At 31.3% G+C, this 23,263-nt stretch overlaps 1 protein-coding gene across 2 annotated transcripts in view; it reads left to right on the top strand.

Annotated features, from left to right (window-relative positions):
- The first annotated feature begins 490 nt into the window (after positions 1–490).
- LOC126833467 (putative leucine-rich repeat-containing protein DDB_G0290503) overlaps positions 491–23,263 on the top strand; it is a 39,218-nt gene continuing 16,445 nt past the window's right edge. Inside the window, exons 1-3 of one of the 2 annotated variants that reach the window (XM_050564828.1) lie at positions 491–637; positions 8,148–8,360; positions 22,771–22,836. In XM_050564828.1, coding sequence (XP_050420785.1) covers positions 8,166–8,360; positions 22,771–22,836 — 261 coding nt within the window. In that variant the 5' untranslated portion in view covers positions 491–637; positions 8,148–8,165. Of the gene's footprint in view, positions 638–8,147; positions 8,361–13,323; positions 13,573–22,770; positions 22,837–23,263 lie in introns of those variants that run through there. The other variant, XM_050564829.1, reaches the window with a different exon arrangement.

Consider the following 23,263-nt stretch of genomic DNA (forward strand, 5'->3'; position numbering starts at 1 on the left):
ATACCTATAACATTTTTTAGTCATTATCATAATAGTTATATTATTTATTTTCCATCCACAAACTACTTTATTTTATCATCTATAAACCTTGAAGTCAAACACAATAAATAGTTTTATTTATTTACAGAGGGATAAATCACATTTTTGACAATTTTTGGTAATATTTGGAAGCTCAAATCTGGTTATTTATTATAATTGTTTTTAATTTAGTTCGGCGTTCGCGTATAATTTTCGTCAAAGTAATTGTTTGTACGTACGCAGAGTATTTTTTTTAATAGCATTTTATTTTTTCACTTTAATAGTCAGGTACCCAATAATAACAATAATAATAACGTTGAATTATGTCGACCGCCTGTGGCATAAGCAGAGCACAAGCGTTTGCCGGTTGCTGGCACAATAGCACGGCGGCGCGGCGTTTGGTTAATAATAATAGAAACAAAACAAAGCGTGCACCGCCGATGCATCCATGTACTACTGCTTTTGCTAATCAACTGCCGGCGCTCCATTGCCGCCTTCAGACGTCAGTCTGATGTGGTGCCGTCGCGGTGTCCGCCAAAAACCATAATTCCGTTCAGGAAATCTTTGCCTTCCTGCTAAACGCGCACAAACTGTAAGCACAAGTCATCAAAACACTCAGGTAAGTTTGCACGGATTAATTGTAAATACAAAATATAGCATTGCTTCTCGACGGTTCTAACCGTAATGACCGCCGTTCTAGTTGCATCGAATACAAGTATTTAAAAAAAAACAGCTGTCGAGTTAGCTCAATAATTGTTTTAACTTGAAAAAAAAAATGCTGATAACAAGACACGATGAGGTTCGTATGTATAGCTGTAATAGTGAGCTTCGCAGTTTGCTCTAACCAAAATAGTAAATCAAAATAATATACTATAACGTAATTGTAAAAATGGTAACCTTTAATATTGCGAAGTCTTGAGCAATACACGTTTCACAGGAAAATCACACACACACACACATACATAAATTACGCATAATAAGGGTCAAAGGTGCTTTTGTGATTATCAAATCATCAGACACCAGCTAAGCCGATGATTGTACCAAAACAATTATCAATCAAAACAAGTTTATGGCCTGTGAACATAGAAACAAATCAAATTAGTATTTGCATAATTTGTATTGTCTTTTCTCGAGCAACTGAACCCAACCTCGTTTGATTTGTTGTGATTTTTTTGGCTTTGGTCATCGGATTGGACAGCTATAAATATTTATATTGTAGAAACTCGATTATACCTCATTAAAATATTTAAAATTTACAGAGAAATAATACAAATAAAACGACGATAATTATTTGTTTGCAAGCTGATTAAAAAGCCATAACAGTGTCGGGGCATATTGGAGAGGAGATGGCCACAGGTCTATAGAAATCGGTGCGAATCTATAGATGGTAGACACTAGAAATACAAATATTGATAAAATCATTAATATGACTTATGACAAATATTTACTTCAAATTGTGTTTTGAGTATTTATAGTGGATACGATTATGATCTTAATTTTGATATTAAAAAAAGTCTCAAGTTACATATGTAAAAACTCGGTTAGTATAAAGATTTATAGATCCACAAAAAGAATCCGGATGTAATAATAAACCAGCTAACGAACTATACGATACTTTTAACTATAATTATCCGTTCTATCTTTTTAATAAAGGCTAATAAAAAAAAAAGTCAGTAATAGATCAGAAAAATCAGTCAGGAAAAATAAAAAGTCGACTACAGTTTTTTGAGAATATTTTATATGTTATACCCTCACTCTAGATCTACCATCAGTCTAGCTTTCAGTCTTCAGACATAAAGCCCTAAAACTAAACCTCAAAAAGCATAATACAGAACAAGTTTTCACTCATTTTGGGGAAATAGTTGTCTGTTGGTATTATTTATTGTTTTGTAAACGTATAATGATAATACTATATCTAAAGAATATTGGATACAAATTTGGAGCTAATTAGTCTATTTTTAAACAAATTATATTGAGCCGTAATTTTAAGTATGTTTTACTCTATTTTGAATAGAAAGGGGTGAACTTTTTGTTCACCGAATAGACTTTTTGGTGTGATTTCTGATCTGTAGTCTTGCTACATTAAAAAATAGGTCCAGTGGTTTAGAAGATGGTGGATGGAATCATGGTAAAAACAATACCTTCGAGTGAAATACATTTAAAAAGTATTAAATTTCGTAAGTATAAAATAATTAAAATTAAATCAAGTTCTCTGTATCTACTCATTTTATAAGTGAAAAATAAAAATATATATTACGTTTGAGTAACAGACATTTCTAAATTCGATACCCAAAATAAAATAGAATAATAACTTATTTACATTATCTACATAAACTACAGTTACCTAAATAAATACATCCATTAAGAAATAACTGTTAAAAAAATGTTTTCTGTAATTACTTCATACAAAATTGAAATTATCTAGTCGACAATAATTACTTTCAATTTCAAGTCGTTATGTAAGTATTAAATTGCTCTTAATTGTGATCGTAAAAAACAGTAATCACATGTTTAATATTCTGAAATCAATGTAGTTTATTTCAAAGGATTACGTTTTATTTTTAAGTTAATTACTTTCAACGACCATCTAAATATTTTTCTTATAACTTAAACTTATTAGCTGTATATAATATACACGCTCTTCTTAAAAACAATAATTAGCCAAAACCGAGGTGTAACACGTTTTGTTGATAAAACGATTGTATTTGGTCGTGTCTGCTGTTGAAATCTGATTAGACTTTTTAGATTTTTAGTGAGAGTTAACAAATATGAAATGTGTTTTAACGCAGAAAAAAATTGTCGAGATAATTAATCGAATTTTGTATAATTGCTAAATTTCACTTGGCATATGGTTTGGTCTCCAAAACAGTATATGCCATGCCTATAAGTTGTCCAAGACATGTGCGAAATCAGCAGTGAGTACATTAGGTACCTTAAATGTAAACATCAAACAAAATTATATATCGGTCGGCTAAACCAAAATAGACATGCAGACAAAGTTGGCTCGCGTTTCAATGACCTACACATATGGTTCCTTCGACATTGTAAGTTAGCTAACAGTACATCATTCAATTTTTCATCAGTCATCTGTTCAACATGAACAGCTCTCACTTTTATCAAATTTAAAAATAAAAAAATTAAACCAATTATTTTTGTAATGCTTTTAAAGGGAGATTAAAAAAACGGAGTTATAAACAATTGAACAGCCAATCTCCACCAGGAATAAAACAACAATAAACAGTTTTTGTTAGTTAATTCATTAATAATCACCGTAAACTGTTAATTAATATTAATAAGGATTGTGATTTTAAGAGCTTGACGGCAGACACTATTTTTTTAAATATTTTATTTTATAATAAAAAATTCTGATTATTAAAATTTTTATAGTATCATGTTCTGTTATCGTAGTCCCCAGATCTTTGTGCACAATTTTATTTCTAAATACTTGATCTTTTTTAATAATTAAGAATAGAATTGTTTTGGTGCATGACTACTGCCATATTTTTGTATTATATTAGATATGGTTTTATACTCATAGCCTATGGAATAATGTGATTGTTTTCTTTATTATTTTTTAAGTAATATTACTTGCACTTATGCAGATTTTAATAATTTAGCTAGGCTCTATTATTTTTTTTACAACAAAATCATGGTTTATTTAATGTCAGATTTGACTGTGTAATAATTAATATAATGTCTAACATATTTTTGGCAGCTGGCCGGCGGTTTTTATTATATTTGTTTACATGAAATTTAAGCGATGTTATATAGTTATAATTGGACGTCTCCACTAGAGAATGAAAAAGTTGGTCGAAAAAAAATAAGCGCAATGTCCAATAATGGTTAATGTAAAATGTTGACAACATTATGTCATAGAGTAAACTACTTACGAAATTAAAACTATTAAAAATAAAACGAAAAATTGTTAAAAAAACAAGTTATATTGTTATTGTTTGTTGCAACTATCAAGTAGGAGGAAAAAGACTATACCTAATGACGAGATAAGATATTTCAATGATATCTTTATAAAGTATGCAGCTACGCCAAACCTTTATTTATAAGTATATCAAAGTATACACATCATGGTGTTAACTATTAAATCAAATAAATAACAATTGAAAAAAAATCATTATAACTTCACAGCTCAATAACAGATTAAGTTATTTAATTTACATTTTGCAAAAAAAAAAATCTCACTATTTAGTAAATTCTAAAATTTGTTTGGTTACCATGAATCACGTTTCCTATTTTTTTTTTATAATTTTTCAACGTCTATTTTTTATTTTACTTGTTTAATTCTTAAATTTTTGTTTGTAAAAATGTGCAACATTTTTACATTATTTTGGGCTTCGGAATAAATAATTGCATACCTACGAGTACAGTGTACAGTATTTCACAGAACGTGTGCCTTCCACTAGTACTTAAGAATAATTTTGGCAGAGCGTCGCTGTGGTTCTTACTAGCAACAAAGATTATGTATGTAGTTTGACAACAATACTAGGTAGGTAGGTTATAAATTTTGTGCAATGGCCGATAATCATTATAATCGTAGGGTTGCAAAAGATAATGGTAATCGGATATGTTTCTCAGTAGCACTATCGATGAAACGGTTCTGTAACTTGTCGTTTTTAACGTGTAAAATCATAGTGCAAAAAAAAGCCTATTAACTTACGCGGCGCTTGTATAATAAAAAATGTTTTAAGTATTAAGGTATGCTGCTTCTTTGGACGTGCTAAATTATCGCCAACGTGGGAGGGCAGTGGAGATTACAACGGTGACGAAAACGAAAATAATAATCTATCGCCAAGAGGGTTCGAGAGATTTGTAAACCTCCTAAGAATGTTAATGCGGTCCGATGTGTTTTTTACGACCTGGCGCGATCTTTTTTTTTTGTGAAAAGCGGATCCGTTTAGGCTGGACACGAAGACTGGAGAAAGAGAGGAAAAATATATATATAATAAGTTATAATGACTATTTTATTTCGGATACATACAGGAGTAGAGCTATTAATGTCATCGGTACCGTGTGTTCTCTTCCTTTAGTTCTTGTGGTCGTCGATCGTCAGCTATTACACGAGCAATTTAACTTTATGAAAACGACAAGGACGACTTACTATAATAATAATAATGACCGCTCTGGTATACCTCATAAGGTCCATCAGCAGTGGCGGCATACACAAATACACTCAAAGATAGATACAAAAACTGAACACATAACATCACCTACCGCCGCCATCTCAGATATTATCAATATTACTATTCCTTTATGTCCTTGTAGCTGAGAATCTGTCCAAGACGATCATCATTATACATATTATATATACATATACCGCATGCGCCATTTCTGTGGAGTCGTAAAACTAGATGGATAATGGATTTATCAATTTTATACTAAAACCACACACAGACACCGTATTTTTATTGGCGCATACACTATATTATATTATGTTATAAGTGGCCTTGTATTTGAAACCCGTAACACGGCGGATTTGTGTTGACTTTTTACTACATCATTATTTAAACGATCTTTGCGGTTGGGTTTGGAGAATATCAATACCTAATTATGATGATATGTACCTATACCATAACATTCGATCGCTCAGGTTGTTTCCAGTATAAAACTACTGAGCGATTTCAACGCAATAATTTATGTACACGGTATCATTGTTGCTTTTTCGAGAAACTCTTTATCAAGTAGAGTCCAAAAGAAGTTATTAAAAACAGATTGGCTTGCTTAAGTACACAATAATCATAGCGACATATCTATAATCCGAATCGCAATTGACCTCCAGCAAGACTTATCAAGTTATAAAAACAATTTCAAATAATCATTTGACTAGTTTATGTAGTTCCGTTCCATAAATTATACTTACCACTTACCGTATTAACAATTTATTGTGGTGTTGTTCTTAATAGTAGAATTATAATTTTAGAATAATGAACAGCTTTAAATACTTGAAAGTAAACATTAACAACAAAAATAACACGCACTAAGAGGTTAATGAGATAATTATTTGTAAAAGATACGCTAATTATACCATAGCTTTCTGCGCCCAACAGTGACATATTTTAGCGAAACATTTAACAAATTATTTAAATGACATTTAACAAAAGGTTATGAGAGAAAATTAATAACATATTAATACCAAATACTTCTTGGCATATATGGTTCCTTCTACAATCTAGAAAAAATAAGTTTGAGATAAGAAAGAGCTACAAATGTTATACAACAAGCCAGATGATCTCTCCTGGGTGGCCAATAATTAATAAAAAAAGTGTTGGCGAAGAAAATAAATAGGAAAATACTTCCGGGGTGACTGTGAACTCGGTGGTTGATGTAAATACCAACTATGTGAGCAGATTGGGTCAGAATGCGTCCTTTGACATGATTTATACGAGAGATATGAAGAGACTTGGTGGTGACAGCCAGCAGCAATGGTCCTTAATAGACCGATGGATTGGGGAAGGAGATATAAACAGTATGATCCATATTACAATAAATATGCTAGAATATTGACGTAAAATTACAATTTTATTAGATGACATTATATATAACCATGTATGATATATATCAAGAAGTGACGCCAATATTAAAGTTGTGGCTTACTCTTGCTGCGGCCTTATGAGTTATTATTATGAACATAGCGTTCATATTACTACCAAATAACATCAGTTAGATTTTTTTATAATTTAGGAGCACAGAGTGTGTTACTTTCTTACTTCTCTTCTCCTACATTTTCTAAAAACAACAATTGGGACAATCTAATGAAACCTCTATATAATTATGGTTTATACCTAAATTTGGATATATATTTCATATTTTTCGTATATATATACATTGGTATCGTTTTAACTTTTAAAGAATTAATAACTACCAATCGAATAATTTGGAACTAAACTGCACAAATTCAAAATTCAACGTTAGGAAGTTAGAGGTTAGGCCAGATATGCTTCAGTTGCCAAAATAATAATTTTACACGTCTATAATATTCTCATAATCTTATTATAATTATTATTATATATTTAAATAGCTGACATGGCGCTTTCTTTTCATACTGTTACGGTGATGATTGCTCGAAATTCTTCTTACGCGTAATAGTAATTACTACTGATGAGAAGTTTATTATAAGATACATTATTACGTGTTAAAAAATAGACTATTTATTCATCGTACGCGTTGAACATTATTTCTGTGTATGGAGTACACCTTTGTTAAGGAAGTCAGAAGTGCATGTGTACGAACAGGAAGTCATAAGCTGTTCCAACACGAATGATTATAATATGAAAGATGCATCGTGGCCGCTGTTTTCTTTATTTTGCTTATAAAATAGTACAATATTATCATTACATTATTTTAATACATTTAATGGAATGATTTGGGCGTATCGTTGGTTAAAAATAAAACCATTCAGCCATCTCCGGTGACTACAAAGGAGTGGTTTAATATGATTGAGTTTTGTTTGTTTAATCAATTATATTATGTAAATAGTTTATTTAAATAATCGTGTGTTCTATCATTGCGGTCATATGGTACTTACACGTAATGTCAACAAAACGTTAAGGATAATATTTTAAACAATAGATTCGCTTGTTTTTTTTAAACGTGTACAATAATAATATGGTTCACACAAAACGCCACAATGCGTTTTATGTCGGTCGACCGATATTTGACTTGGGTTTAAGTTTCAAAGAGCCCGAAGGATTTCGTGCATTTTTTTCCTCCTATTTACGGACGACTCAATGAAACGTGTATTCTTCACGGTACACTAATCATTTTAAAATTACATACCACAAAAGCGCGGGACGGCGCGACGATACGTACACTCAGTTGATTACCCATAATCTAGCCGGCCACTATACACTATACACTTATAAAAAAGAAGAAAAAAAATGAATATTGGTTCTTAATACCATTTGTATCATACTCGGTTTTCCGGTTAAAGACCCGACGATTTTTCTGGTTCAACGGACCTACCGTAGTTACCATTGGGTAATAACACTTTGGGTTTGCTGTGAAAAATATTATGAGTTTAATATACACATTTGCATGTTTATGACACGCGCGCCCAAAACATTAGTGACAGTGACTCTAATGTACTTACGTCAATGTTGTTGTTGTTGTTGTTGTAGATGTACTAGCTAAGCAGGATGCGGCCAGACACGCGAAACACTGGCACAGTCGCCGAACTAAAAATGAAGTTCGCCGGCAACCAAAATGTCAAAAACGTCATTGGGGTTGCGGGTATGGCGACCAGGACACCGTCGACGGTCACCAAGGTGGTTTGCAGAGTTAGGTCGCATATTGGTGGCTCCAGCAGAACTTATGGTACCACTAAGAAGGACGTAAGTACAAACGTACCCCTTTTTTACTACCCATATAAATTATGTACCTATATAAAAAAAACTATGAAGTCCGAAAAAGTGTAAAATTTCTTTTTTGCATTATATTTTATTAAAACAAAAAAATATTCTAGAAAATTCTTCAAGTAGATAGTATGTCTTTTATTCCTATTTTCTTTGGAAAATAAGTAACAGTTGTACCTACACGCAATATATATATTAAAAATATATCAAAAAGGACTTATGCATGCAAAATAGAAATCTTTGTCTTTGCTTTCTTAGGCCGTTAACTAATTTAGTAGAAGAACGAGCCTGTTATAATATAAACTAACTCACCTCTACGCGAAAAACGTGTATCAATAATTATTGTAAGCATTATGGTGTGCTACGGAACTATTCAGATTTTTTAATGAAAACACATGTAATTCTCATTCGCGATAATAACTTTTGAGTCATTTTATTACTATATGATACTAAATTATAGTATTATATAATATTTATCAGTAAGCTGGACGTTTTATCTAATGGTCATAATTATTATCCAAAGGTAACTTTAACGGAATTAAATACCCATTTTTTAATATTTGATTGTTAATAGCACAAGGCGTACTGGCGGTGGCTATCGACCGGTTGTAATATAGTGACTGGTTCTATCTGTTTTTAATAGTACACGCACAGAGAGATCTAAGACAACTATTATAACGTATAGAGGCGTATGCGCGTAAATCCGTTTACTTCCGGTTCCAATACCCAGTTTGCCGCGTTTAATAAACATAATAATAATAATATATTAGACCCGCGTGTAGGCTTCAAAAATTAAAAACACATTTTAAGATGTGAATTCATCAGTGGAAAATATTGCACGTTATCGGAATGTTAACTACGGATTTTCTTGGCAAATTTTGCAATTAGTATGGACCGCGTGCACCGGGGCTGGGATTATAATTCGCAACGAACACAACGTTATTTGCAATCGAAAGTACTAAATCATCAGACGTTTTCTTTTGTATATTAAAACATTTTAGACAAACCGATACAAGCACGTATTATGCGTGAGCAGTGCTCCGTGTTATGCAAGACATAGTGGAGACAATAACCTCATAAATCATAATATAACGCTGGCATCGTACGCTTTTCAGAGAGTGTTATGTTAGTTGTACGAATGTTCAATCAAGATGATTTTTTTCCCCCAAGTATAAAACAATAACACCACTTGACGCGTAAGAATTTCTTAATTGATGGATCGTTTTCAATGACAAAAGCCAATTGTTATTAACCTTGAAAAAACTATGAAAAACATACCTATTCATTGGCTGTAGCTAATAACAGAAATCTATAGTAGCTAAGATATATATTATAATACAACATCTCTTTTTCTATTAATCGAGTTGATTACAGTTTTCGTATTGAATTCATTTAAAATGTATAAACTCAAATTTTGTTGAATGTTCAAACATCAATGTTTTTTTACAATTTTAGTAACACATTTAGTAACTGATGTTGAATAAATGTTTTGTTTGTTATAATTATACTTCTAAACAGACTGACAATATTTTTTTCTTAGTCCTAGTCAGCTCTACCTAGATTTTTGTATTGATTGTGTATCTCGATTTTGAACGTGGGAAGGACAATAATCAATTAGACTTGATTTTTCGATTGTACACTTCCTATTAAAGGCGATGTGTCAGAAACTGGTCTGTACGTCACAAATACATAATATATTTAGAAATAGAAAGTTAATCAGAACACCCAACATGCAAAACATACACAAAGATAACGGCAAAACTCAGAATTCTTACTGAACTTCGTACTTCCGATCATTTTATGTAACGATAATTATGCAATTATAACACCTTCACTCTTTTTTGCTTTGCCTTGGAAGGTTAAACCTAAATGCCGTGCTTTCAGCTATTGAAGTCTGTTTGAAATGTGCTATTGATAGATTAGTCTCAAAGATTGTTATTTCAAGCAGTCGGCACATTATTTGCGCTTAGAATGACAACAAACCACCGTCCTTCGCTTTATGTAAATACATAGACTGAAGTACCTATACTGCAAGTTAGGATTGTCTTTGATGACTCATAGCTGCTATACCACGTATCGTGCGAACCGTCGCCAATTCACTTATACCGCCATCGTTAAGGGTTGATGTATGAGAGTCGATGTAAAACTGTGGTATATTAAACCGGTTACCAACAATAACTGAACTTCATGTTTGTTTTTAATCACAATACATCACCCTGAGTATCATAATACATTTATATGCATTTGTTTGAGGAATTTGTGATCCAAATTACAGATTAAAGCGAACAATGCAAATATTGAGATATTTATTGTTTGGTTTTATTTACTGTGACTCTTGTGTCACTGAATTCATAAAACAATTTTCAAATATTATTTTTAAAAGCATCTTAAAATTCTTAATCTCGTTTGAATATTGCAGTGATGTTGTTATCGGTCCATCGACGTTGCAAATTCCACTTCACTTTCATTTCATTTTATTGAATTAAATATTTTATTAATTTGTTTAATGTTTTTGGCCGATCGTCTATCATGGCTGAAATCAACTGATTTTCAGTATTAACGAGATACACGATGTACAATGAGGATTTGTCGGACCGTGTATTTCTAGGGTCAATACAATTGGCTTACACCAGCTTTACATCTCGAGCTAAGAAATGTGCTAAACGTTGTGCGGACGGATTATGTTTCACGACTGTTTTTGGGAATTAGCCGCTCACCAAACGAATAAATGGTGCATGTTAATAAAAAAGAGTATTATACTCGAATTTAGCTAAGTAACCGTCGGTCATATTACTTCAGGCAAGAAGTAAAAGTATTTACCGTTAGCGCGACTTGTTATTCAAATTTTTATATTGTTCAAATGATACGAGTTTGACATTATAATGTACTCGCAAAACCACATTTACCATAGTATAATATGTATTGTATGAAAGCAAATGCGCATTTAACGTGATTATGTGTTTTACAAATTCATCTAAATTACAATAATGTGTGCCAATGCACCTGTATAGTCATAATCATTTCTAAACTCCCTCTTACGGGAAGCGATCGTAGTTAATAGTCCTATGGACCACCATATTATTATTGAAGTGCATTAAAAAAAAAAAAAAAAAACACAACATTCACACTATAGTAGAAATAATTTCTAATCGTAGGAACACGTTGGTGGTCCTCGACATGATACCATACACTGATTATAGCCCACGGGATAAAACAATAATAACCGACCAGTGATACAACATTTTTTGTGATCTACTCCGTTTTGAATTACTTAATTAAAATAAATAGTATTTCTTATATAATTAGTTCGACCGTGAGATTTTACTCATGTAAATCGTGGCGACGAATACATTTCTTTGAAATGAACATTTAATTGAAGATCTTAAGCGTATTGTCTTATGACAATACACGCATTGATGAAACGTTTAGGTACAATTCGGATGAACAAAGAAACTAGATTATTGTAATCCAACAAAAAATAAAAAACTATATATCGTTTTTCTAGAAGGTAGAAAATTTCCGTCGCTATGAGCAATTAATGTACAAAAAAAAAAAATCAATAATAACGTTGTATAACGGACAACGTTCCAATTATAAATACCAATTTCCGTCAATATCTCTAAGACTTTCTAGATACTTATCCATATTCCAATTGAGGAAATCATTAGACTTTAATTGCTAATGGACTCATTCAATGCGGAATCGAAACGCTTCAGTATTGAAACCACTCACATGTACTAGTATTAAGTAAATGTGTTTTTTTTATCATTTACACTATCATCGGTCGAGGGTAAATTTATCCGTTAGACAATAAATACAAATAATTAACGGTATGAAATTTTATTGGAGTACCTACAATTTAATTGAACTTTTATTTTATTAGCTTGATTAAAATTGTACGCAACACCAAGCTATTAGAATATGGAGATAAGTGTCTGGTCATATTATTTTATGATCGAACCTTAATTTGTTACACAAATTGGTTTTATTCCCGAGTATAATTACACAGGTGTTTTTATTTCTTTTCAGACGAGCTATGTATATTATACAATTTTTTTATTGAGTACTTGTTGAATTATGGTTATGTATGTTTAATTCAAACGTCATTAGGATGTATTAACTAATATTTTATTTTTTAATATTTTAACCACCGTTTCTAATTGGTCCAATATTCAAGTAAAAACTAAATTTTTCAAGAATTTTGCTTAAAAACTTATATAAACAGCTGTTGAATAATTACCCAACTATTTAGACACAGTTTAAGGAAACTGTAATTATTGTATTTTGTTTTTAACAAATATATTGGCTGTACAACATTGTATAGATTATATGTTTATATATATATATATATATATATATATACAAAATATATACCAACAAAACGCTATGCACTTAAATTTAGAAAAATGTTCCTATATTACTTTCTCCTTAATAAAATCACCTATACAATTTAATTATTCTTTGGGTAATATAAATTTACGAAGAGTATCCACAGTACACGATCTTGCCATATGCACAACTTAGTTTTTTCTCAATTGGTGAGAACGCTATCGGGGGTTAACTACCATTGTTTGACGATATTGGGTACGCCGGATTATAATAATTAAACAGATATCTGTCCCGTTTTTTTGGCTCACGCTGCAAGCTAACTCGGTCATTACTCAAAAACGGCAACAGTACTATTTTAAACCTACCATTGGAATATAGACAACAATTTTTAAGATATTTTTATAGATTTGTTGATAGGCTTTACGAATTACGTGGCTATATCGTCTACTATACGTGTGTGTAGATGAGAGAGAGAAGTAGGTGTGGAGAATGTTTTCTTGCTTTCCACTGCTGCCGCCACCACCGCCACCACAGAAAACCAAGCCAGCCAAGTGCGGACGTCTGTGCCGGTCGGGGGCTACGGTCGAGAACGACGATGATTACTGAACAACAGGTGCATTGCCTCAGTTCGGTTCCACGTTCCAACGGTGAAACGCGTTTTTCGTTTTTTTAATATTTTTATGAGTGCGCACCATTTTTTGTTGGTTATTATGCCGCCGGTGCCGCCGTCGTCGTCGTCGTGTAGCCGGCTGGGTTCGTGCCGAGTAGTTTCTAATTGAACATATTCCTGATAACGTTGTCCTGGAACCATCCGAGGTTTCTGATGGCCCCCCTTACCACGGGACATTCTGAAAATATGCAGGTATAGAATGGGTTGGAATTGTTTTTTTTTTATCTTTGAACTCATTAGGGTTTTTTTAGTCGGTTGTCTAACCGCTGGATTAGTTTACATCCCACAAAACGGAATACTCAATAATATAGAGAAGCCGTTATTTAAGTTTATTTATATAATTCTATTGGATTGGTGGAAATTGAGAGGGGGACTCAAAACATTTTAAGTTTAAATTGGGATTTTTAAATTGGTCATACCCAAGTCCCAACTAATATCTCTTTAAACAAATAAAAACTAAATATATGGCTACTTTGAACAGTATTAACTTCGAGTTTTAAGATTTTTAACATGATCTATTAAAAATCTTAAGCCTCCTCGTAAATTCCTATCATTATACCATTGATTTCGTATTATAAGATTAAGATTACACAATTGTGATTTTTATGAAAAATCGTGTTGTTCGCATAATAGGCGTTTTATAGTACTTTTTTGTTTGTAGAAAATATGATACACGAATAATCATAACCAACAATATTATCATCATAAGATGAGACTTTAAGGTTGAATATTTACAAACAAAAAAGTACTTAGGCTATTTAAAACATATATTTTGTGAACTACTCAATAATTATACAAATTGATGTTTGTTTGCTATTGCCTTGCTTTTTTTCAAGCAATACGAAGGATATGCGTGATGCGTTATTTCATTAATTTCTCTAACAATAATAAGTATTAATGTTTAAATTCTATGAATGCTTTCGAATATTATAAATAAATAAAAACCAAAAATTCTCAACTTCTTATCAAACTTATAACTAGGCTTAAGGTCGGGTCGTAACGGTTGCTGTAGAAATTGTTATAACTAAAAGCGATAAAATCACCCTCAATATAAAAATTATGTGTAAATACCCAATTTTAAAAATATTAAATACAAATATAAACTCCATATAAAGGTAATATCGTGTCAAGCTGTGTTATTAGTTTTTGGTTTTACACACTCAAGATCTGTTTAAGATAAGTCTGATTTTAAGAGAATTTATACCTTAATTATAAAATGGCCCAAAAAAAGATTGTAAAGTGTATCATTTTTGTATTGAAAGATATTTTTTAATATTTAATACCTAATAGATAATACTGTTGGTGAAATAATTATAGTCAGTGAACGAAAAACACATATTTTACTATTGGTTACTTAATTTCCGTATAGGACACCGGGTTAGTATAAGTTGTAAATATAAAGGGCTGTATGTGTTAAACTTTCATGGTTTGATAATTTTCTGATGTGTCCATGTCTTCGTTTATTAGAGTTTCATTAGAGTATAGTCGCGATAGTGGAGCGGTGACTATCGCTCTGAATATGGACTCTACAATGGTTCTGCAATGTCAGCTAAGACATGGATAAATCCGAAAATTATTAAATTAATTATAAAGGTCATTTGTTTGATTTAAGCTATGGCATATATAATTATATTTGATGGTTTTAAATTGGGTTTTTCGAAGCAAATTCTTTCTTTCAATCAGGTTCACATGTAATATATATTATATCAGGTTTAACCCGTCATAAATCAACAAACAATTGAGTAAATTTGTTGGCTGGCATTGATATTTTAAAGTTAATTTTATGGGTGAAAAATACTGGCTTTTCGTACCGTTACGTTTGAATGGCTCTAATGTATTAGAACGGATTCATTACGACAAACCGTCGGCCTCGACCCAATGCGTGTCGTACAAATGTGCTTAAACCGCTGCAATAAGCCCCCAAGAAACATAATATTCAATTCACTACAAATCGATATTGGCCTTAACCTCAGTACGTTCACCTTATTGGTACGGGCTGGTTAGATTATTTTGATCACGAGTTTAACGTCGCTGTACTTAAATTAACATGCTGTTCCCAAGATAGTAATTATAAATAAAATTAACGAGAGCGGTATAACGCTTTATACTACTTTTTAATGACCGCTTACGCAATTTTTTTTTTATTGAGTAAACAATTACATATATATTTATGTACTGCGCCTAAATCTCGCCGCCGTGTCTATCGGTGTTTAGACTAAAAATGATTTCAATAGAATGATCCATACTTAATTCAACTAACGCGCTGTATAGTTAAATTACAGCTAAGAAGCGTTATAATAGCTTACTAAAATATATTATATAAATAAAACAAAGATGGGGAAAGTGGTTATAGACTTTTAGTATAATGTTCACTAGGCAAGTTGAATATTATAGTTTTACAGGGCCAAGTATAGAAACCATATGGACTGTAAGGTAAATAATACACCCAGAAATAAGATATCGGCTAAAGTAATATGTTTTCCATAGACCCGTAGTTAAATTAATGTTCCCCTTACGCACATTTGGGGGCTGAGTTGTGATGGATCAGTTTACTGGGAACATTAATTTCCCAAGGTCGTACATTTCCATGTAGTCGAAAAGACCATCTTCACGCTAGTCACACGTTCTAGTTACGCGTTAACTGAAAATGTATGGAGATACTCAATGCTTTGTATGATTCAGGCGTTAGTCAGTTCTGAATTACGTTCTTAATTAATATCACGTTCTGAATTCTACACAAGCTTCAGGAATAATGATAAACAATACCGGACAGTGGTTGTTGTTTAAACGCAACCGTCGAGCTTTTCTAAAATGTATTGTTGTATCATGATTCATGCCTCGAAAATTTTAAGTAATACGGTCAACATTAACAGAATCACATCACAGTTGTAGAGGTCAATGTGAATACGTGATAGTAGTAACAAATAGGGTTATAGAAAGTATTAAACGTACAACTTGGAAACGAATTGTAAATAATTATTTAAATAATAAACATTTTCTGCGGATAACTTTAACATCTATCCATTTCCGCAATCCGAATCACGTAAAATATGATTTTGTATACAATGATTTGTATTAATTTACTAAATCCAATGGCTGACCTTTTTGTTTTCACACTTAAAACCGAAAACAACCCAAATATATTAATCTGGTAGAAACGTATTTTTGTATCTCGAGTCAGACATCAAAAACGTTTTTATTTTAATTTAATCGTTCTGATAGTGTCCTGCAACGTTAAAGCCATGACTAGTGATAATGAAACCTAATAGCTATGTCTTGCAAATTTTAAATATAAGATAAACTATTTCGAGTATAATATTATAAACATTATGCATGAAAAATTATTAGTCGTTCATCTTTACGACATTTAAAAAGGAAAGTATTTATCTATCAATGTATAAGCCAAAAATAAACGTGTCACATGTTTTCACTTGCATCTAGTTAAAAATAAAATATATGTATAAACAGTTTATTGTTATATATATATATACATATTTAATACTATAACTAATCATTTGAATAATAGAAATACAAAAATATAATGTAGTACGGAAAATCACATTTTCAATAATATTTGATCATAGAATTCTTCCAAAACGAAAGTGTAAATGAAATTGTGTCGTCCGCGTCTATAAACAAATCATATATTTAAAAACTCGCAATTACGAATAAAAAACAAACGCTAACGACATTTTTAGTATAATTAGGTGGACATTCCGGTATTTTTTTTGTGAAATGTTTTTTGAAAAAAAAAAAAATTATAAACGCGTGTACGGTCAAATCCGTTTGGAAACACATGTGCATATTTTTCCTTTACGATTTCATTCATGTACAAAAACAATCGAGGGAAACGTCGATCCGTTTAATTATTATTCCGTGTTCCGAATGAACGGACGGGTAACTCGTTTTGTACAACCACTTCCTTTCGTACGAACGCGTTCCACATATAATACCTATCGTTTTGAAATTTCAGCAGCCGGTTACTGGCATAATCTTTTGGCGCGATAACGCCGGGAAGGGGACGAGCCAACAACCAGTCTACTGATTTAGCGCATTGTTCTTTGACATTTAAACGCTATCTGGGACATAAGGTGCCCCTTATATGGTAAATGGGCCGCCGACGCTATCTGACTGGGGCGAATTTGGCTACACACTTCTTGGATACCTTGTGGTATTAACAGGAACGGATCGCGGTCGTCGCTCGTTGGTCCACATTCGTTATTATCATTAACTTTCTATCGAGAAAATATTTTGATAAAAATCCCAGCACAGATGCATAGTAGCGGACAAGAGACCGTCATAGTAGAAACTGTTATGACTGAAAGTGATAAAATACTAAAGAAAACGGTCGATGCGAATCTTATAGATGGTAAAAAAAAAACATTAAATATCGATAAAAACCATCATAAATTGCGTTTTTTATGTTTTAATTTATTAATTTATTTTAAGTCTTTACAGGTTTTCCTAGATACAAAATTATGACTATAGATTAAAACAAAAAAAGTTATCGATACACATTAAAATTGCGTTCGGCAATTATTTTAAAAAAATACATCCTTACAAATAAGAACAATATTGGGGCAAATAAGGTTAACAATATTTTCAAAGTTGTTGAAGACACCTGTCGAATTCGGACATTGGAAAATATTTTATAATCTCATGAGGGTGTAAAAAGGTATGAGAAAATGTTCTGCAATTTGCCGTCTCACATAAAGTAGTAATTGTCAAGAACGGTTTCTCATCATCTTTATACTGTAATAGTTTAGTGTTTCTATAAAAAAATCAGTCTAGCTGTTAAATAGCTGCAATCATCGGTCTAGACGCAATAAAAAAAATCCCATCATAACAAACCGATACTTTTTCATATGGCTCGCAAAACAGAAATACTCAACGGAATATTGTTTGAGCGATTCTGATGACAAGGGGATGTTGTTGTTAGGTGTAATCAGTAATGAGGAAGGAAGGTAGAGACAAAACCGGTAACGGGAAATTCACTCTCACAGGTGGGTCAGTGGACCAAGCTGCTGGTTATTATTTTATATAGTAGGCCGGGGGCCGTGTGCAGGAGTAGGTATAATGTGATAAGTGGCACATCCTTCTCGTGTGAAACGACAACGACAACGATATGTTTGGCCATAGCTCGCGAGGGAACGTGACCCTGGTGTTGTTAACATTTATTATTTTTAGTATTATTATTATTATTATTAGTATTAGTAGTAGTAGTAGTAGTACTTACAAGATGGCATTGTTTATTATTTTGCATCGTGAACATTAAATAAAAAATGTAAAAAAAAAACAAAGCTTTAATTCTAAAAATTCCCATGTTACATTTTCGACTAATGTTTACGGTAAATTATTATCATATACATAATAATATATTATAATACACGCCATAGAAACTCATTAAAATAGCTGTTATCTTAGTGCTATCGTAACGTGCTCCGTTACCGTTGACGGACGAGATTAATTATTAAAAACGCTTCGTATTTTATTTTACCTTAGTATCCATCAAGTGTTTCGAAACGTTATTTTTCAACGGAACACTATTATATTACTATATACATTAGCTACAACTAAACCGAATTAGTACATTCAGTAAACAAGTTCACTGGCGTTTAAATCACTGCTGATAATCACATTTTACTTACATTTTTAGCTTATTCGTTTTAATGTGTTATTTTGTTTGTCGTAAAAACCGTAAAATATATTTACAATGCTATAATTTCCTTTTTTATTTTGGTTAAATAGGTTTTAACACTTGATAGAAATTGATTAAATTGTTGAAATTGTTTACAATGATAATAGGCCTATTTAAACTAAAATTTCAACTACATTGTAGTATGATTCCTGATTGATAAACATTATTAATGTTGTATGTTGGCGGTTCTGTTTTAATTTGGTTGCTCGAGTTAATGTTTAAATACAACATTATAGAAAAAAATCATAGCTGATGAAGGTATTCGCGTCGCATAAAAGTCAATACTATATTGTAGTAATTTGCAATTCTTAATGATTTACACCTTTAAAGTCAAATGTAAAATATATTAAATTTCCTATACATCACGCTGATTATGTAACGATAATTTCACTTGATAACACACTGTCCACTTTTTCAACTTCAGGAAAATAATTAAACTTCTTGTCGTGTGTGAGATGTACGCAGTTATATTATACATATTTTTACCATACATCATTATGATATGTAATAACATTAATTCGGCGGATGAGACACGAGGCTGTATACTGAGTTTTATAACTGAAATAGGCAAAACTTCCACGATGAAAACAAAAAAAAACAATAGTTGGACTCAAATTCATAAATTATACCTACTATAAAAAAGTTCAGGACTTAAACAACTCTGTTTAATAAAAATATATAGAATACATATGATATATGTACAATTTATGGTAATTATAACATTATTCATACTTGGTGCTCTGAACTACAAAGTTCAGACTTATGTAAAGCTACAGAGCTTTGAATAAGTTAGTGATCAGTGTTGGTTGCAGAGCGGGTTGAGACCAGTAAATATAATGTAAAGTTTTCTATACTTGATTGAATGATGTTTATATTATGTTTATTTCATTTATATAAATTAAGGGATCTACTTAATTTTATTGTAAAAAAAGTCTCGAGTCTCGCTTGACTTGAAATTATTTTCTTCTGTCCAGTGTAATCCGGACTAAGATTTCTACTTACAATAGATTGTTTCTGTTTCACCACAAACATCAAACGTCCTAACGGGTTGTTGGATAAACAAAAATGTACGTCACGCCTTTGTTACTTAAAAAAAAGATTTGATGTGTACATTTTATAATAACAACGAGTTGGATTGCGATTTTCCATTCAAATTTACCCTATGGAGATATCCTTTCGATATCTGATGGCATTAGAAAGTTGCAAGGGGAAAGCTTTGACATTAGATGTATAATAAATTCTGCTCATACAAATACCTCCTCCTTATTACTTCCTGTATCCGTGAATTGCGTATCGCTTTAAAAAAAAAAACCATTTGTGCTCGTGAGTTAAAAAAAGCGTCTGAGATGATTATGCAGTTTGAGAATAAATGTCTTACAGGCAATGTCCGTTAATTATAGAAGTTTGCATTATTACACGGTTTATTGCGTTGCTTGAAGTAGGCGCGGGTACAACAATACTAATTTGTATTATTACAAGTATTTGTTTCTTGTAAAAAGGACTTTACAGTGAAAATACTACAAAATCTATATAGAAGAATATAAAAAGAGTAGAATTGAATTTGTTTTATACGGATAAAGTGCTAAAAAGAAAAAAAACAATGAGACAGTTGATTAAATAAAAAATTTCATTGGAAATAAGGTTCAACAAATTTAGACTCTTATACGAGTAATTAACTTAAGTTTGATGATGAAACTCATAAAGCGTCGACCCTGAACTAGCTATTCAGTGTTATTTGATTTTCATTAGAAGCCGCTGATCATTTCTCGTTGACTAACCGCAGATTCATAATCTATGGCTAATAACGCATTACCAGTGACAAAACCACACCCGGGTAGCCATTATTATCGTGGATAGCTATTCTCCGGTATGGTATAATTATATTTTCACTGCTCGTTGACTTAACAAAACGACAAAATAATGCGTTTAATACTTACTTGTGACTTTCAATATGGATTTTTTTAATAGAAGTTTGATCGAAGTGAATTTAAATCCGTAACAACTGTTGTGTTAACCACTCCCGAACGTTACCTCCAACATCCGACCTTAGCACAAATATAAAAATAAATTAGAACTTTTGTTATAACGGAATTTTATCATTTTTATATAATTTTTATAACAGTTTAAACTGTTATCGGCCATTAATCAAAATATAATTGAAATTTGAAAACTTGTTTACAACAACACTTGGTCGCGTTAAGTTGTTAATTACACTTGATCGTACGAGTGTATTTTTTTTTTTAATTGATCGCAGATTTTAATTATTTATTCAGTTTTACTATAATTTAATACACTTCTTTAGTATACTGCTTTTTCTGAACAAGCTCAGCCTCACGATTTCTATACATTTCTCTTATCGACGAAAACCCTATTGAAACAATACATCAAAGATAATCATTAGTCGTTTTCGCATGATAGAATCCAAACGAACATTAATATAAATTATCTTGTCGTCTAATTTATTTATTTTCCTACTATATATATTTTTTTTTACGCTGTTTAGCTGTCTGATGACATTCGAGATAACACTTTTTGGTTATATATTTAATGATCCTATAATATCCATACTTTTCTAGTCGCTTTCTGGTCTTAAATATTTTAATTAACTAATATTTTTTACTTAACCTTCGAATTTCTTGTGCGGTATACTAGTGTGGTATTCTGATGTGGTGTACTTTTTTTATAAACATTTACACAAAAAAGTGTTAATAATTATTATTTGTAAGTGCCCTAAAACAATTTATTTTTCTATGATATATTGATATAAGTTCAAATATTTTTCTTACGCACATATTATAACTAAAATATGAACTAATTATTACCGACTTAATATTGGAACAAATTATTATTTGTAATTATTAAATAAAATAACAAGCAAATTGGTAACATTTGTAAATACGATAATTGTTAATACATATTGTTAATACGAGGTAATATAAATTCAAAAAACTTGTTTTTATTTTTCAATTACTATACTACATTTGATGTTAAGATAACATTAAATAGTAATTTATGCAAATTGCCATTGCTTACAAACTGATTTATTTTAAATAAAATTAATTCGTTTCAATCTAGAGAATACTTAGGTTGTTCACAGTGTCGGATCTTGGAAAAACAAAATTTCATAGCCCACGTCTAAAATTAGAAGTAATAATGCCGCCGCTGTGCATCAAAACTTTTTATGTTTTTTTCCCACTATATTTTCTTAGACCTAGGTGTACAATTTAAACAAATTGTAATTTTGTTTTTCAAGTATCATAATTAGAGTCTATTAACTGGTCTTCGTAAATGTAAATGTCATTTTAATATTCGTTGGCACGTAGTCAAGTGTCATTACAATACTTGTACATTTTTGTTTGTATGAAAACAAACAAATATTACATTGACCGAGCGTCTAATTTACATAATTAAATTCTACTTTTCTAATAATACGGTAGTCGGTACACGATGGAGTCAAAATATTAAGGAAAATACCGTTGGTAAAAAAACATGTCAATCATCTTAGGCAGCGTAAAGTCTGTGTTGCACGTGCCGTTTTCTATTTTGTGTAACTGTTATATTGTGTACTTCAATAAAAATGTAAAATATTTATACTAGAATACATTATTTAAATTACAAAAAATTAATCGTAATGGATATATTACACATAAACAATAACATGTATTAATGCTATTGGTTTTTTTTGTTTGCAGATGATCAAGGAGTCTGTCGGGGAACTATCTTCTTCGAGTAAAAACTCAAGTCGAGTCAAAGACCTGGTGAGTGGTATTCTATTTTCTAATCTATCTATCAATCTATCTATTATATAAGGCTATCGAATCAGATTAAGCCTCGCATTCACGCTTCCGGTGATTTTTTTATTTTATTTAAAACAAAACATATTTTCTTACACGCGATCAATTCGTTACAATTGATAACGTATAACGCTTAAAGGGTTTGTTTCATATATAAAAATAAAACAGGTTCATCGGCGCCGCACACAATCGGTCCATAACTAATTCAGAGCTTTCAGAGTCATTGTAAATAAAACGTTGAGTACAGCTTTAGACTGTTTTGTAATTTCTTTTATAATTAGTTGTTTTAGAAATCATTGTTGAAAATAAACAATAACTAATATTATGAAAAAAAAATTACACGTTTGATTGTCGGTACCCATACGGCCTATACTTACTATTATAATTGAAT

This window comes from Adelges cooleyi, unplaced genomic scaffold (assembly GCF_023614345.1).
Source record: "Adelges cooleyi isolate 19-005CV unplaced genomic scaffold, UGA_ACOO_1.1 ACOO_flye_CR_arks_rails_tigmint_CR_PRNA_2, whole genome shotgun sequence".
NCBI lineage: Eukaryota > Metazoa > Arthropoda > Insecta > Hemiptera > Adelgidae > Adelges > Adelges cooleyi.